The sequence below is a fragment of the Oncorhynchus mykiss genome, chromosome 7 (assembly GCF_057628025.1).
Source record: "Oncorhynchus mykiss isolate SJ-2025 chromosome 7, ASM5762802v1, whole genome shotgun sequence".
NCBI classification, from domain to species: Eukaryota; Metazoa; Chordata; class Actinopteri; order Salmoniformes; family Salmonidae; genus Oncorhynchus; species Oncorhynchus mykiss.
In genome coordinates, this window is record NC_143028.1 from 60235172 (window position 1) to 60252359 (window position 17188).

Sequence of the window (17188 nt, forward strand, 5' to 3'; positions counted from 1 at the left end):
GTACCAGTTAATATGATTATTTTCTGTTCTTTTTTAAACCTACTGTATGAAATTGTCTTTTTTTTTAACATTTAGCTCGACATTAAATTACTTCACCAATCTGTGCATACAGAGCAGCTTGCTATGGAGCTGGCAAACTATAGTTGTTTACATGTGTGATGGAAAGAGTTTAGGGCAGAGAGATGCGACTGAAATGTTGCAGGTGGGGAGATAACAAGAGGGTGGAGGAGGCTTGTCTTGAACCGCTGGGCATCTTGTTATGACATACATTATCTGAATTAAGCCCACAGAATTATACCTACGGAGTAGCGGCTTCTATGGAGGAACTTTGAATATCTTTGAACTTCAGGTAGTTCTCTTAAATACGGCCTCTGCAGAAGTCAGGGCATTCATACCTCTTGCGCTTCACAGAACAGTGCAGAGCTGTTGTGAAGGAAGCAGTGAATTTGTATTTATACAGGACCTCACGCCCCCACCTACCGTCAACCAATCATGTTAATGCGGAGCTATACTGAGCCCTCCGCATTGTTACAAAATTGGGGAGGTGCACAGTGATGTGGTACAGAGCTTGATTTGGCCTCTGCATGTCTCCGGAAGCTCTGCATTGCGTCACACCCTCCATACGGAGCCTCCAACCACATTTTTGGATCAAGCATAAATTGTCTTTTAGTAGGCTACATGCTTCAGTGGGAGGTAGCCTACACACGCTGGCAGGCAGACACTGGAAGAAGTTTCTGAGTGACAGAGGGAGGGCTTTGTATAGGCACTTTACTGCATTTTTCTGTGGGACTGTTAAAAAAATGCCCAGAATGTAAAATAACATTATTAACAATATTCCCATGCTTTGAAAATAACAGTTCAGCTTACTTTTATTTACTCCAAGCAGAGATGGGACTTATGAAAATGTATTTTATTAGGCATTAATCAAGCAAAAACAAATGCATATATTTTTTATTGTGACAAGCCATCAATGAGATTCAAACCTGTAGGAAATGTTATGCTGAAGTACTGAAATTCCCACAGAAGAACATTGTTTCTTAAATATTTGACAACATTCCCAAATGTCAAACCAGTTGGAGAACGTTCCTTAAAAAAAATATTCTATAAAATGTAACAATGTTTGACATTTTAGGATACATTCTCTTAAAGTAATAAAATAGCAAGAAAAACGTTTTTTTTTTGTCAAGTTCCTTAAATGTGCTGAAATTTTTTCACAGCTAAGCAACTATCCTGCATCATTCCCAGAAAGTTGTGGGAAGGTTGTATGCTAAATAACCATAGGACAACCATGCTCTCACCAACCTCAAAGACCCAGCTAGCACATTTGGTTCCATGGAAGTTGAGGGAATGTACGTTTTTGGTTTCCCATTGGTTCTGGGAATGAAACCAATCGTTTCTTGACTGGTAAAACGAAAAGTTTTTAAACATTCTGAAAACGGAAGTAAAAAGGTTTTCTGTTCTGGGAACGTACATTTTTAGGGTGCAGGGAGGTTCTGAGAACATTTTACTATGGTTTCCTGAAAGTTTTCCTGGGAGGTTTTATGAACGTTCTGAGAACAGAAATTATAGGTTATTTGAAGGTAATTCAATTACGTTTTGAGAATGTTCTCTAAATGTTGTAAATGTTTTGAATGAAATGTAAAGGTTATTGATCTTAATGAGTGCTTGTTTCCATTGAAATGGGGTGTGTTTAAAAAAAAACTGAAACAAAGCTGTTCATTTTAGTCTATTCAAAACACACCCCATTTCAATGGAAACAAGCACTCATTAAGATCAGGTGTGGCCAACACAAGTGGGATCAGGTGCAGCCAACACACCTGAACATGCTTAACAAGACAGAGGCTAGAGAGTGTTTTGTTGTTAGAAAGTTCTTTGAAGGTTACTTATGTTTTCTTGAGGTTTTTATGGAAAGATTTCCTAATGTTCTGAGAACATGACTTTAAAAAGAACCATGAGGAAACCTGTATGAAACGTTTTGCTGAAGTACTGAAATTCCCCTGAAGAACATTGTTTCTTAACGTTCTCGGAACTATTTGAGAACATTCTCAATGTGAAACCAGTTGGAGAACGCTCCAAGAACATTTAAAAAATGTTGATGAAATGTAACCATGTTTGAACTTTTAGGACACGTTCTGTTAAAGAAATGAAATACCAAAGTTGTGGGAAGGTTGTATGCAAAAATAACCATAGGACAACCACGCTCTTACCAAGCTCTAAGAAACATATAGTTCTCAGAATGTTATGCACTAGCAAAGGATCACTATCCCCGTCTCAAAGGATCACTAACCCTGTCTCAAAGGATCACTAACCCTGTCTCAAAGGATCACTATCCCCGTCGCAAAGGATCACTATCCCCGTCTCAAAGGATCACTAACCCTGTCTCAAAGGATCACTAACCCTGTCTCAAAGGATCACTATCCCCGTCGCAAAGGATCACTATCCCCGTCGCAAAGGATCACTATCCCTGTCTCAAAGGACCACTATCCCCGTCGCAAAGGATCACTAACCCTGTCTCAAAGGATCACTATCCCCGTCGCAAAGGATCACTAACCCCGTCGCAAAGGATCACTATCCCCGTCTCAAAGGATCACTATCCCCGTCGCAAAGGATCACTAACCCCGTAGCAAAGGATCACTAACCCCGTAGCAAAGGATCACTAACCCCGTCGCAAAGGATCACTAACCCTGTGTCAAAGGATCATAACCCTGTGTCAAAGGATCACTAACCCTGTCTCAAAGGATCACTATCCCTGTGTCAAAGGATCACTAACCCTGTCTCAAAGGATCACTATCCCTGTGTCAAAGGATCACTAACCCTGTCTCAAAGGATCACTAACCCTGTGTCAAAGGATCACTAACCCTGTCTCAAAGATGTCAATTCTCTCAAAAATGTTCTACAGAATTGTTTGTTTCTTTAATGCTATGTTTATTAAATTCACTGGAATAATAGAAAACACACAAAAATACACACACTCAGAGATACAAATACGGTTGGCCCATATACAGTAAGAAACATTATTTTGAGTGGCACCATAGAATGTTTCTGACACCTACACCTACCGGTCTACATTGGTTGTGTGCAAAGCGTGTGATAGGAGCATGTTGGTTGAATGCACCAGGTGTCAATAGACAACATCATTACTGTATTGCAAGGAAGGGCTTCTCCAGATTCCCCCTGGAAAGTGAGCTTGTAAAAATGTCCAGTGCATCAAGGGAGGTGTGTAAGAAGATTTGCATGTTGTTTGCATTGCTGTTTGCATGGCAAAGACCAATGTTTGACTTGGATCCTGCTAATATAGAACTGAACCATGTACTGACACCTAGTGCATAGGACAGGGTGGTGTTAAGAGTAGGTAAACAGTGTCACACACAGATTAGAGAAAGAGGTGAATAGAGAGAGATGCAAGGAGAGAAAAAGGGTAAGAGGTCAAACAAGGAGGAGGAAAGAAACTTAAAGGATTAAGCAATGGCTGAAAATAAGAGAGGGTGATGAAAAGGATGAAAGGAGAGAAGTAAAGGAAATGCACTACGGGAGAGTGAACGTGGGAGAAGATGCAGGGGAGTAAATAGAACAATAGACAGGAGAAAGAGAGGGAGAGATGGCGGGGTAGTGGACAGGCAGACGGATGGAAAGCTGGACAGACAGACATATGGGCAGCTAGGTGTGGCCAATAGTGCTGAGTGGGGTTGATCTCTCTCAATCCTCTTGGCTCGCTGTCTGTGTGTGCCCACCATCGGGCCACTGGCAGGGTGGCAGCATGAGCGTGGTCGGCCCGGGTGGCAGCCCTATTGAGGGGCAGTGTGATGGACACAATGCAAGCGACAGACTTGCTGCATCAACAGCATCCCCATTCCTGTTTTTTTTTGCTGCAGTGTGCCATTTATAAACCATAAATACCCCCCCTGGCCCCTAGTGCCTGCTCGCCAGGCCTCTACACTCACACGCCCTCATACAGAGTGAGAAACAGAGAAATAAATAAAAGAAAAGAAAGAACAAGGAAAAACGAAGAGAGTGTGCCTCGTACGTGGTGCAGTGAAGCACAAGCCATCCAGGTAAAAACAGATCTCTCTCTTTCCTCTCTGTCTGTCGTCTTGTGCTGCCAACAACTCTTGCTGTTTTCAATTATCCCTATTTATTGCTCTCCATAACCCTGTGTGCACTGTTGTTTTACCTGGAATTGAATATGTGTGAATGTATCAAATGCGATAGTGGAAAAGAATATGTAATATAGTGAGCTCCAAAAGAATTGGGACAGTGACAAATTTTGGGAGTTTGGCTCTGTACTCCAGCACTTTGGAAATATAAATTATACAATGAGGCTAAATTTCAGACCGTCAGCTTTAATTGTAGGGTATTTTCATCCATATAGGGTGAACCGTTTAGAAATTACAGCACTTTTTGTGAATAGTCTCCACCATTTTAGGGCCACCAAAAGTATTGGGACAAATTTACTTATGTGTAATAAAGTAGTAAAAAGGGAAAAATCTGGTCCAATATTCATAGCACGCAATAAATGTGAATAAACATTTGTTGGATACATTTTCTGTTTGTTTTGGTTGTGTTTCAGATGAAATTAATGGTAAATAATGTATTGTGTCATTTTGGAGTCACTTTTATTGAAATTAGAATAGAATATCTTTCTTAACGCTTCAACATGAATGTGGATGCTACCATGATTATGGATGATCCTGAAGTGTTTAGAAACAGATTCTATAGTTATTTACAATGAAAGTGACTCCAAAATGACAATACATTATTGGAGTATTCGTGCACGCAAAAATTACAGTATTTGATTGCACTCGAATGCCAAATGTGGTACTGGACAACACCAGAGGCTTGCTGATCTTATTGGCCAGACCTAAAGTGACTACGGCACAGACCACCTCGGACTTAGCTGTTATAGTCCCTGTTATAGTCCCTGTTGCCATTGTGTTAAGTGACTGACTGTGTTTGGGAATGTTTTGGAATGTAGAGGTAAAATGTCAGAGCAGCAGGGTGCACCGGAGCAGCTAGCAGCTGGGAAGAGCCAAGGAGGGGCAGGAGCCACCTATAAGGTGGGTGTAGGGTGAACAGGTGGGTGTTAGGCAGAAGCTAATCCTAGAACTGCAACTTTGGGGAAACTTCACCCCAGAGCTACAAGGTCACTGGACTTTAAAAAAATATTGTTATATCCTAGTGTTCCCAGGGTCCCACTTTTATGAAGGGTCACTGATACCATGTATTTACAATGAAATAAGCAAGTACAGAACAATTACACCTCACTATACAGTACATTGTTAAATTAGAACTGTGCAACTTGTAGGCCTATGCAGTTTGTGCTAATGATACAATTGTTGTTGTAGGGCCTCCCGGGTGGCGCAGTGGTTAAGGGTGCTGTACTGCAGCGCCAGCTGTGCCATCAGAGACTCTGGGTTCGCACTCAGGCTCTGTCGTAACCTGCTCCGACCGGGAGGTCCGTAGGGTGACACACAATTAGCCCAGCGTCGTCCGGGTTAGGGAGGGGTTGGCCGGTAGGGATATCCTTGTCTCATCGCGCACCAGCGACTCCCGTGGCGGACCGGGCGCAGTGCGCGCTAACCAAGGTTGCCAGGTGCACAGTGTTTCCTCTGACACATTGGTGCGGCTGACTTCCGGGTTGGATGCGCGCTGTGTTAAGAAGCAGTGCGGCTTGGTTGGGTTGTGTATCGGAGGACACAAGACTTTCAACCTTTGCCTCGTACGGGAGTTGTAGTGATGAGACAAGATAGTAAACAATTGGATACCATGAAATTGGGGAGAAAAAGGGGTAAAAATTCAACAAAAAAAAAGGTATTGTTGTAAAAAGGGCTTGATTGTTGATTGTTTATCTTATTTTACACTATGTATTATTACTTACTTAACACTGACCTCTCCCTGGCTTGTCTTGCAGGTGGTGGTGTTTGAGTTCGAGAATTTCCGTGGCAAGAAGGTGGAGCTGTCTGCAGAGTGTAAGGATGTGATTGAGAAGGAATGTGAGAAGGTGGGATCTGTCATTGTGGAATCTGGACCGTAAGTGTCAATGATTTTGATTTCTTACATTACCCATGATGCCTCATTAGTAGCCACTTAATGTTTACCTGTCTCTCCACTACTCCCAGCCTCTTATGGCACTGACTGCCCTTATTTAATTCAACCTCAGTCTCTAGACAATTAATTACATTCCTATTGAAATACATACAGTATATACATTTCGATCACATTTACAGTTTTTACCAATTACCTTTCATTTATTATCTCACAACTACCATTTATGTACAAACAATTTGTGTTCTCAGCTGGGTGGCGTTTGAGTGCCAGGCATTTGGCGGGGAGCAGTTTGTCCTGGAGAAGGGCGAGTATCCTCGTTGGAGCACCTGGACCAACAGCCAGACTAACAACTACCTGCTGTCCTTCAGGCCACTCCAAGTGGTCAGTATGTCCCTGGAATTATAATTACAATCAGAATCAACTTTATTCACAAAGTATTTACATGTTTCAGGAATTTGACCTGGTGAAACGCTGTACAATAAACAGAATATACAGAGAGAATATAGACCAAATAATTTACACATAATCTACATACAGTGTATAAGGATGTTAGCCTACTGACCTTAGCAACCCACAGTGGACAGGCATCCAGCTGTCATAAGATGAGACTGTCAAGCTATATATAGTCTCTCTAAACAGACGGTTTGCGTCTGGCAATGTATCAATGCTCCAGCTAAAATGTCTGTACAAGTTGGACATCAGTTGGGACAGAGGCACGGGTGGAGTGATTTGGAGGCCCCAGGCAGAGGCACATGTTTAGCCCTGCCTACCGACACGTGTGATTTATTGGGAGAGTTGTTTGTAAAAATCTAAAAATAAAAAGTTATACTTTTTTGAAATGTCAGACAAAAGCCAACAAAGACAACATCCTCTCCAGACCTGTTGCCTATAGGCTTATATTGCTCCAAGGTTGGCGATATCTGAGACTAGTCAAGCTGAAGGGTATAGACCAAAACATTATTCTGTCTAGGGTTGTCAACTCTCCCAGTTTGGCCTAAAGTCTCCCAGAACTGACCTTTACCTACTGGTGGATGGTAATGTTGAAGGACTTTTATAATCTTGCATAATAAGCTTGCAAGTTTGGTTCAATCTCCAGTAGCTACCATCTTTCAAACTAAACACCAACTAAATAGCAGTGTGGAAAACAAAGCATAACCACAACCTGTTCTCATCTGTGTTTCTCCAGGACAGTGCAGATCACAAGCTCCACCTGTTTGACAAACCAGGTTACACAGGGAGGAAGATGGAGATTGTGGACGACGACATCCCCAGCCTGTGGGTCCATGGCTTCCAGGACTGTGTGGCCAGTGTAAAGGCTCTGAATGGAACGTAAGTTCAACACCTCTACATATAATTGAGGTCAGGAATACAGTATCTCTATACAGCTAGGTTACTGCAAGGTTATCTATCATGCAAGTGTGCTTTTTTGTGTTCCATAAATGTGATTATGACTGTATGTTCCTTTTCCGCTATCCTCCCTAGGTGGGTGGGCTACATGTTCCCAGGCTACAGGGGTCGCCAGTATGTCTTTGAGCTTGGAGACTACAAGCACTGGAACGACTGGGGAGCCACGGCGCCTCAGATCCAGTCCGTCCGACGAGTGCGTGACATGCAATGGCACAAAAGGGGCTGCTTCACCGCCCCTGCCCCGCCCCCTGCCCCCACTCCTGCACCCAACCCCACACCCCCACCCACCGCTGGCACCAGCTGAAAGACAGTGGCTGTGGCCCCAGGCTCCCTAAGAAGCCAAACCCGGGCCCCCCAACCATCCAGGGCTCCACTGAGTCTCTCCTCATCACAGAGGGCCACCAAGAAACGACGAACTCGGAAGTGAAGTGACCATCACGGACTTACCTATGTGTCTGGAGTAGAAATAATAAAGGCTTTGACCCTGATTTGGTTTGATCCAACTGGATGAGAGTGCGTTGTTTTTGTCTAACAGGCCCTCTTATTGAGATGCTCTGAAAACTTCTCTGATGTTGTTAGAATGGTATTATTTAGTGTGCCATCGCCATACAATAGCAGAAATATTATTTGGTTTAAAGTACTTTATTACAATATACTGTAGCCCCATTATTAGAATGGATGTAGGGTAAAACACTGACCAGCAGATGGTAATATGGAACCAGAAGACATCAATCTGCATGGGAAGTTGAGAAGAGTGTCGAGGAGAGGTCAAAGACTAATTAAAACAATCATGTTTATCACCATTTAAAAAAGTATACACTTTCACCCAACAAACTTCAGGTAGACTACGAGACATTCCATTGTGAGGAGGGGTTAGGGCAGGGATGGGCAACTACAGTCAGAGAGGAAGAGACCAAACTCGGCGGAAATTCTGTCTCCATCCATCAGGTAGCCTTTTTTTTAGTTTCGCCCAACCAAGCTAGGAACTAGGAATTCTTGTATGGAGGACAATGAGTGTTGAATTTGGTCAACAAAAAAAATGAATGGCTTATTTTCTACTTGAGGTTTATTTAATCTAATATATGTTTTGTGTAATGCTTAAGTTGTTAAAAGTGTACTGACATAAGTAGGACATGTGACATCCCAGCAACTTTGAGAAAAAAATATTTATATCGGAGTTGTCTCGAGATGGCTATGCATATTCATGGCATGAGGCTGGTAGCATAGCGTCTCTCTCCAACAACCCTCATTGAATATTCAAAAAAGGATTACAATAATGAGATGTATCCACCAATCCAAAGAAAGGATAGGTGGGAGCTAGACAGCCAGCCATGCCGCTTTGTGGACAACGACTCCCATTGTTAGATCGGAGAGGCATGTATCTTGTCAGTATATCCATAATCTTTGCTAGAGTCCTCGGGGCCCAGAGTGGTAGGGGGTCTGGAGGCAAAGGAATTTCAACAGCTAAATTCATAAGTTTGGTGCACTTTGAGATGAACATTGAGATATTAGCTCTTTATCAGGTAACTTGCACTTTCCTACCTGCCACAGCAGACACTGACAGTAGTCAATTACAGTAGCAACTGTGGGTCTCTCTACCCTGGAACACATACATCTACAGTGTATTGCCAAAAACCTCTAGACCACTCAACAACATAAAACATAGACGCTGACATGTCCAATGAGACAAACTGATTAAAGAATCTAAAGGTTGTTCACACTGCAGGCCTTAATGCTCAAATCAGTTTTGTTTTTCAAATCCGTTTTGGTCTACTGACTGTCCAAACAGCAAGTTACAAGTGACCAAATTGGATGTGTGTGTACAGACAGCAGTCATTTGCTGACATGGCTACGCTAGTTGTCATAGTAATGATGGGTGTGTGCGCAGTGGTATAGGCTGATTGGTGGCGGCGCTCGTGCTTCCTATCACTCAGAAGTTATGTAGAAAGCTAAGGGGACAACAATGCCTGTCATGGACGTTTCCCAGTTTCTTTGAATGTTCATGGAAAATCATGCTGTAAGAACACTTTTAAAGCCTCAAAGGATAAGATGATCCAACTTCCAAAACAAATCATTTTTTTGCTAGCCAGAGCAGTCAACTAGCTAGCTAGGTAGCCATTTAGCTTTCTAGCACATTCACTAAACAATTAACAAGCTAGTTAGCTCCCACATGTTCTTGTTAAACTATCAACAGTGTAGCTAGCAAGCAACGAGATATGCCAAATCACAGTCTAAAAACCACTTGAGGGCAAATAAATCAGATTTGACCATTTAGACACAAGTCACATGCCCAGGAGTCAGATTTGTACAAAGGTGGTATGAAATGTCGCTTTAAATATCAGATTCCATGTGTTTTTGGTCTGTTCAGACTGCAGGAAAAATAACCAATTTGAATTGGATCTGCAAATACATAGGATTTGAGTCACTTCAAACTGCCAATGAGAACACGGCTTAACAGTACCCGGATATTTATTTATTTATTTTCTCTATCTATCTATCTATCTATCTATCTATCTATCTATCTATCTATCTCTCTATCTCTCTCTCTCTCTCTCTCTCTCTCTCTCTCTCTCTCTCTCTCTCTCTCTCTCTCTCTCTCTCTCTCTCTCTCTCTCTCTCTCTCTCTCTCTCTCTCTCTCTCTCTCTCTCTCTCTCTCTCTCTCTCTCTCTCTCTCTCTCTCTCTCTCTCTCTCTCTCTCTCTCTCTCTCTCATACACACAATTATGCAATAATTGGAATCCATAGAGCAGCTTTAAGTGACAGTCTACTGTGTGCTCACCCATCTGCCTCTCTCCATTGCTTTCTCTGTGTTGTCTGTTGTGGTCTCTCTTGTCTGTCCTCTTCTGTTGCTGTCGCTTAGTCTTCTATGTTGAGGTCTCTTGTCTATCCTCCATGTCCTGATTGTAAAAAGTGTAGAAGTAAGGCTTTTTCACCTCACCTGCAAATTCTTTGTAAACCTTTTTTTTTTTAAACTTTTTAACTGTCTCTATGTCACCTGTTATAATTTGTGTAAATATAACTAGACTATAGAGCAGCTTGAAGTGATAGTCTACTGTGTGCTCAAACCCTCTCTGTCCATCTGCCCTCTTCTGTCACTTTCTGTGTCTTGTCTGTTGCTGTCTGTGTTTTGTATGTTGCCATCTCAGGTTCTTGTTACTATCTCATTTGTCTATCCTCTTCTGTTATGGCCTGTTCTGTTCTTTTGGTGTCTCTCTCCATCATATCCTATTCTTCTGTTGCTGTCTCTGTGTCTCATCTGGTGTCTCCATCATATTCTATTCTTCTGTTGCTGTTTCTGTATCTTGTCTGGTGTGTCTCTCTCCATCACCTATCATTCTGTTGCTGTCTCTGTATCTTGTCTGGTGTGTCTCTCTCCATCACCTATCATTCTGTTGCTGTCTCTGTATCTTGTCTGGTGTGTCTCTCTACATGCTGCTTGCCTATTGTCCTGTAGCCCATCCCAGCCTTGTGCAGGTCTACAATTTCACCCCTGATGTCCTTACACAGCTCCCTGGTCTTGGCCATTGTGGAGAGGTTGGAGTCTGTTTGTTTGAGTGTGTGGACAGGTGTCTTTTATACAGGTAACAAGCTCAAACAGGAGAACAGGAGGGCTTCTTAAATAAAAACTAACAGGTCTGTGAGAGCCGGAATTCTTACAGGTTGGTAGGTGATCAAATACTTATGTCATGCAATAAAATGCAAATTAATTACTTAAAAATCATACAATGTGATTTTCTGGATTTTTGTTTTAGATTCTGTGAGAGATCACAGTTGAAGCGTACCTATGATAAAAATTACAGACCTCTACATGCTTTGTAAGTAGGAAAACCTGCAAAACCGGCAGTGTATTAAATACTTGTTCTCCCCACTGTAATGTAAATGAAACAATATTTTAAACATTAAATGCTTTCACTGTTTGTGTATGAATTTCTACAGTTTATAGTTGTTTTGAAGATTGAAATTGGGAGCTATTGGAATTTTAACGTATTGTCCCATCTACATTGTATAATTTACAGATGGTCCCTAACGAGTCCTATAGGGATATCCAAAGTCAAGCCAAATTTACCACATGCATTATGATCGGGTAGCTTGCAGCTGCACTTCGAATTGATGAAAACTTGTGTGCTGCCAGCTGTGGTCAGAATTGAAACAAACCCAACCTTAATTTACATTGTGATGCAGTCTAGTCCACAAGTCTCACAAAACTCAGTTTTGGATGATACTGAGCTTATGACCACAAAAATATATTTTTTACACCTTATGGTACATTTTGACAGTAGAATAAATGCTTATGACTCATAGCAATGCCACATAGGCTGTTTTCTTTTTTTAGGGACAGTTGCTTTTTAAAGTTGCTGTACTGACACGACCAGGGCAACTGGTAACTGTAAAGAAAAATTCAAGTGTCCACATAACAGAGCAACATAACTCCAAATATGACAGATAAGAAGCTAGTCTATAAGAATATAAAGAGACAGGAGCCAAAACATTTGACCTGTAAAATGGAATAAGACCACATTAACCAGGTTTCATCCAACCTTTTTATGCGAGAAAAGTACAAATGTTCTGACAGGGCTGATGGTAACAGCAAATTTGTCAGTAAAGTTTCCAAAGGTCGACAAATCAAAATACGCTAGACAAGGTGGAAACTTTGTGTCAGTAAAATGTATTATGTGAGAAAAAGTGCTGGAAATGATTTTATGTTCAAATATTGATATAATATCCATCATAATGAAGTAAACTTGGAGTCACTCAATGACATGGTTCGTGGTCCTCCCACTAAGACTCGGGAAAGCATGCAGTTCATTAAACTACAGATTAAATAAGTTATGGGCTTGATGCGTTTGATGCTACTTTCCAATGAATATTGAGGATGTCATTCTGTTGACATGATGATCCATGCTTGGATGCCATTGGATAAATTAAAATGATTTTGCTCTTTTGTCCATAATAACCTCATAATTTAGCCTATACCAGCACTGTATCTGCAAGCTGTTGGCTAGAGAGCACATGCCAATACCAGAGTTGGTACATTCACTATATAAACACACCATTTTTTTTGTTAGAAAACCATCAGTAGAGTTGAAAATGCGATAAAAACCCATTTAACTTGTATTTTTGCTATTCGGAACATGGGAATTTAACCGCAAATTATTTTAATGTGCACTACATCATCACCCACAGCATTTTATCCACAACAAGTCAATTTGATGGAAACACCTCTGCTGGGAAAATGTGCATATTGTTTTTATGCTGATTTTAGAATATTTGCATGAAAATCTGTTGCCAATGGTATTTTGCTATTTTATTAGGATCCCCATTAGCTGTTGCAAAAGCAGCAGATACTCTTCCTGGGGTCCACACAAAACATGAAACATAATACAGAACATCATTAGACAAGAACAGCTCAAGGACAGAACTACATACATTTTTAAAAAGGCACACGTAGCCTACATATTAATGCATTCACACAAACTATCTAGATCAAATAAGGGAGAGGCGTTGTACCGCGAGGTGTTGCTTTATCTGTTTTTTGAAACCAGGGTTGCTGATTATTTGAGCAATATGAGATGGAAGGAAGTTCCATGCAATAAGGTCTCTATATAATACAGTACATTTTCTTGAATTTGTTCTGGATGTGAGGACTATAAAAAGACCCCTGGTGGCATATTTGGTGGGATAAATGTGTGTGTCAGAGCTGTGTGTGTAAGTTGACTATGCAAACAATTTGGGATTTTTGGAAACCTAGCTTCTAATTCATTTAATTTTGTCAGTTCTACCAGCTAATGTGTGATTTTTAGATGACATAACATTTGAGGACACAATTTAAGGGCCTATGTACAGGTAACTGACAATAATGGAAACACTTGAGTAGATGAGGGATACAAAGTATATTAAAAGAGGTGCTTCCACACAGGTGTGGTTTCTGAGTTAATTAAGCAATTAACATCCCATCATGCTAAGGGTCATGCATAAAAATGCCCAGGTGCCCATTATTTTGGCTACCATGGCTATAAGAAAGTGCAAGAAAGAGGGGTTTCAAAGGAGCATAGGGGGTTTAAAGGGTGTGCGTGTTTCAGTCACCATATCTCCACCCAATTGAACACTTAAGGTAGATTCTGGAGCGGCACCTGAGACAGTGTTTTCCACCACCATCAACAACCAAATTACGGAATATCTCATGAAAGAATGGTGCCACGTCCCTACAATAGAGTTCCAGACACTTGTAGAATCTATGTCAAGGCACTTTGAAGCTGTTCTGGCGGCACGTGACCCAATACCCTATTTAGACACTATGTTGGTGTTTCCTTTATTTTGGCAGTTACCTGTATTTTCAACGTTTAGTTCAGATACAATCTAACCACAAAGCTGGCCATATGTTCCACTCTCTTTCTGGCTGCCCTCCCCCTTCCCTTCTAAGATAAAGTTTGTTTATTTGTCATATACAGTGGGGCAAAAAAGTATTTGTGCAAGTTCTCCCACTTAAAAAGATGAGAGGCCTGTACTTTTCATCATAGGTACACTTCAACTATGACAGACAAAATTAGGAGAAAAAAATCCAGAAAATCACATTGTAGGATTTTTAATGAATTTATTTGCAAATTATGGTGGAATTATGGTGGAAGTTTATCTCAATACTTTGTTATATACCCTTTGTTGGCAATGACAGAGGTCAAACGTTTTCTGTAAGTCTTCACAAGGTTTTCACACACTGTTGCTGGTATTTTGGCCCATTCCTCCATGTAAATCTCCTCTAGAGCAGTAATGTTTTGGGGCTGTTGCTGGGCAACACGGACTTTCAACTCCCTCCAAAGATTTTCTATGGGGTTGAGATCTGGAGACTGGCTAGGCCACTCCAGGACCTTGAAATGCTTCTTACGAAGCCACTCCTTCGTTGCCCGGGCGGTGTGTTTGGGATCATTGTCATGCTGAAAGACCCAGCCACGTTTCATCTTCAATGCCCTTGCTGATGGTAGGCTTTGTTACTTTGGTCCCAGCTCTCTGCAGGTCATTCACTAGGTCCCCCCGTGTGGTTCTGGGATTTTTGTTCACCGTTCTTGTGATCATTTTGACCCCACGGGGTGAGATCTTGCGTGGAGCCCCAGATCGAGGGAGATTATCAGTGGTCTTGTATGTCTTCCATTTCCTAATAATTGCTCCCACAGTTGATTTCTTCAAACCAAGCTGCTTACCTATTGCAGATTCAGTCTTCCCAGCCTGGTGCAGGTCTACAATTTTGTTTCTGGTGTCCTTTGACAGCTCTTTGGTCTTGGCCATAGTGGAGTTTGGAGTGTGACTGTTTGAGGTTGTGGACAGGTGTCTTTTATACTGATAACAAGTTCAAACAGGTGCCATTAATACAGGTAACGAGTGGAGGACAGAGGAGCCTCTTAAAGAAGAAGTTACAGGTCTGTGAGAGCCAGAAATCTTGCTTGTTTGTAGGTGACCAAATACTTATTTTCCACCATAATTTGCAAATAAATTCATTACAAATCCTACAATGTGATTTTCTGATTTTTTTTCTCTCATTTTGTCTGTCATAGTTGAAGTGTACCTATGATGAAAATTACAGGCCTCTCTCATCTTCTTAAGTGGGAGAACTTGCACAATTGGTGGCTGACTAAATACTATTTTGCCCCACTGTATACTTGAGTACACAGTGCAATGAAATGCTTAATTGCAGGTTAACCTCTCGACAATGTAACAACAATAGAACAAGTAGCTAAGTGAATAGAAAGAATTATACAAAAAACTAAATTAAATAATTTCACAGATTTAATGACCAGTATTTATTTATTTTTACAAAGTCACGCATGAGACAAACATGAGTCAATCATGTTTACCTGTAAAATGGAATAGGTTATAAGACCTTGTTGATTCATTTTATTTCATCAGTTCTACCACCTCAAGTTAGAATATCAAGTTGTATTTTTAAATAACTCTGACTGACACCCAATAGCTTACGGATGCTGAACACTAATGCTAGCTCATTAGCATTAGCCAACCCTTATGCTGAGGGAGACTAGCAACCCTTCACAAACCTGTGGCTAACTCTGCTGCACTTTGACTTTCTGTATGTTCTGCCCTCTCCACCTGCCTCCTCTTGCTCAAACTGCTTGCTTTTTTTGCCTCTTTCGGAAGAAGTTCTGAATATCCATATTTGCTTTATGCAATGCTGCAGACTCTGACTGAGTGACAGGCATTTTGTTGAGTGATGATATTGACGTCTAACCGGTGCTGTAGGGGTGGGATTCAAAGGGATGTGAGCGGTCGACTGCGTAGTGAAATCTCGACCAATCACAGCAGGCTCCACGTCTCCAGGGGCTTCTTGCAGTGCCCGGTACAGCCTAGCGCATTATATTATATTGTTCATTTTGGTCATAAAAATGTGTCCCTAAAACATTTGTTTTAAATACTACATAGCGAAAGTGAGGTGTGGTTATGGAAACTCACATCAGACTGAAATGTATTAATGTATTTAAAAATGTTAAATAAAAAACATCAAAAGGTTCAGGGCTGGACCAAAAACATCTGGGGCTGAGTACTGGAGTTTCCCATCCCTTGGTTAGGGATTCTTCTGGACAGGGTCTAACTATACTGGCCCAATAAGCATATGCCCTAAAAATATCCCTTAATAGGACTGTCGTTAGGGCGCTCAACAATGGTGCTGGTGTTCTGGGTTCGAGACCCGCAAGGTTAGTCGCCCTATTCTCACATTCTTAGCAATATTTGTTAATATCATTATTTTGTAACAGTTATGACACACCCATCTAATTAGTTTGTCAATGACACGTTTGTTCTACATTGTATATGTGGTGTAGATTTTAAAAAGACGATAGTTCCCTTTAAGATGCTCAGCTATATAGAATAAATAAATACTGATAATATATTAGGTAGTGAAAATGTGGTCATAATTTGTGCACAAGGGGAAATCCTACAGGTTTCCATATTTCAATGGGAAAGTCATTTTAATTTGTTCAGATAGGTGTGTTGTAACTGTTGCCAAATAATTACAACATATTTTGCTAAGTACAGTATGTGAGAGTACAGTGATTCCCCTAGCGGGTCCGGAACCGAGGCACCAATGACGAATGCCCTAATCACTGTCCCAACAAGGGATATCTCTAGGACATGTGCTTATTGGGCCAGTATAGTAAGGCCCTGTCCTGTCCAGAAAAAACCATACCCACTCCTAATTCTCAATTGAAGCATATGTTTTGTGTTAAATAGACTAAATTACACATTCTGATAACTTCTAACTCCAGACTGACCTGACCTGCAATTTGTAGTCTATGATATTTCAAATTTAGATAGTGAAAAATTATCCTAAGTAGTTTGGATGTTGTGAACTACCTTTTCAAAGTAACTTTAGTTAAGTAAACTATACTTTTTCTTGTGGGTAGCTTTAGCGTAGTATAACTTATTCCAGTGTAAAGTAATTGGTAGCTTGGTAAACTATAGTTTCAGAGTAGCTTCCCCAACATTGCTCACTAGACACTTGTGAAAATGTGAAAGAACTTGATAGGTGTAAGGCTGTAAGCAATAGGATGAATGCACTTTGAAGTAAATCTCAGCCTTTTTTAAAGTACACTCAAGAAACTACTATACTGAACAAAAATATAAATGCAACATGTAGCAATTTCAAAGACTTTACTGAGGGACAGTTCATAGAAGGAAATGTCAATTGAAATAAATAAATTAGGCCATAATCTATGGATTCACATAACTGGCAATA

General features: G+C 40.9%; 1 protein-coding gene across 1 annotated transcript; it reads left to right on the top strand.

Annotated features, from left to right (window-relative positions):
• The first annotated feature begins 3911 nt into the window (after positions 1-3911).
• LOC110528281 (beta-crystallin B3-like) lies at positions 3912-7835 on the top strand. Its single transcript, XM_090241576.1, has 6 exons — positions 3912-4052; positions 4973-5054; positions 5909-6027; positions 6294-6426; positions 7232-7374; positions 7528-7835. Exons 2-6 carry the CDS (start codon positions 4980-4982, stop codon positions 7754-7756), a joined length of 699 nt encoding a protein of 232 aa, XP_090097702.1. The 5' UTR covers positions 3912-4052; positions 4973-4979; the 3' UTR covers positions 7757-7835.
• The last annotated feature ends 9353 nt before the right edge of the window (positions 7836-17188 follow it).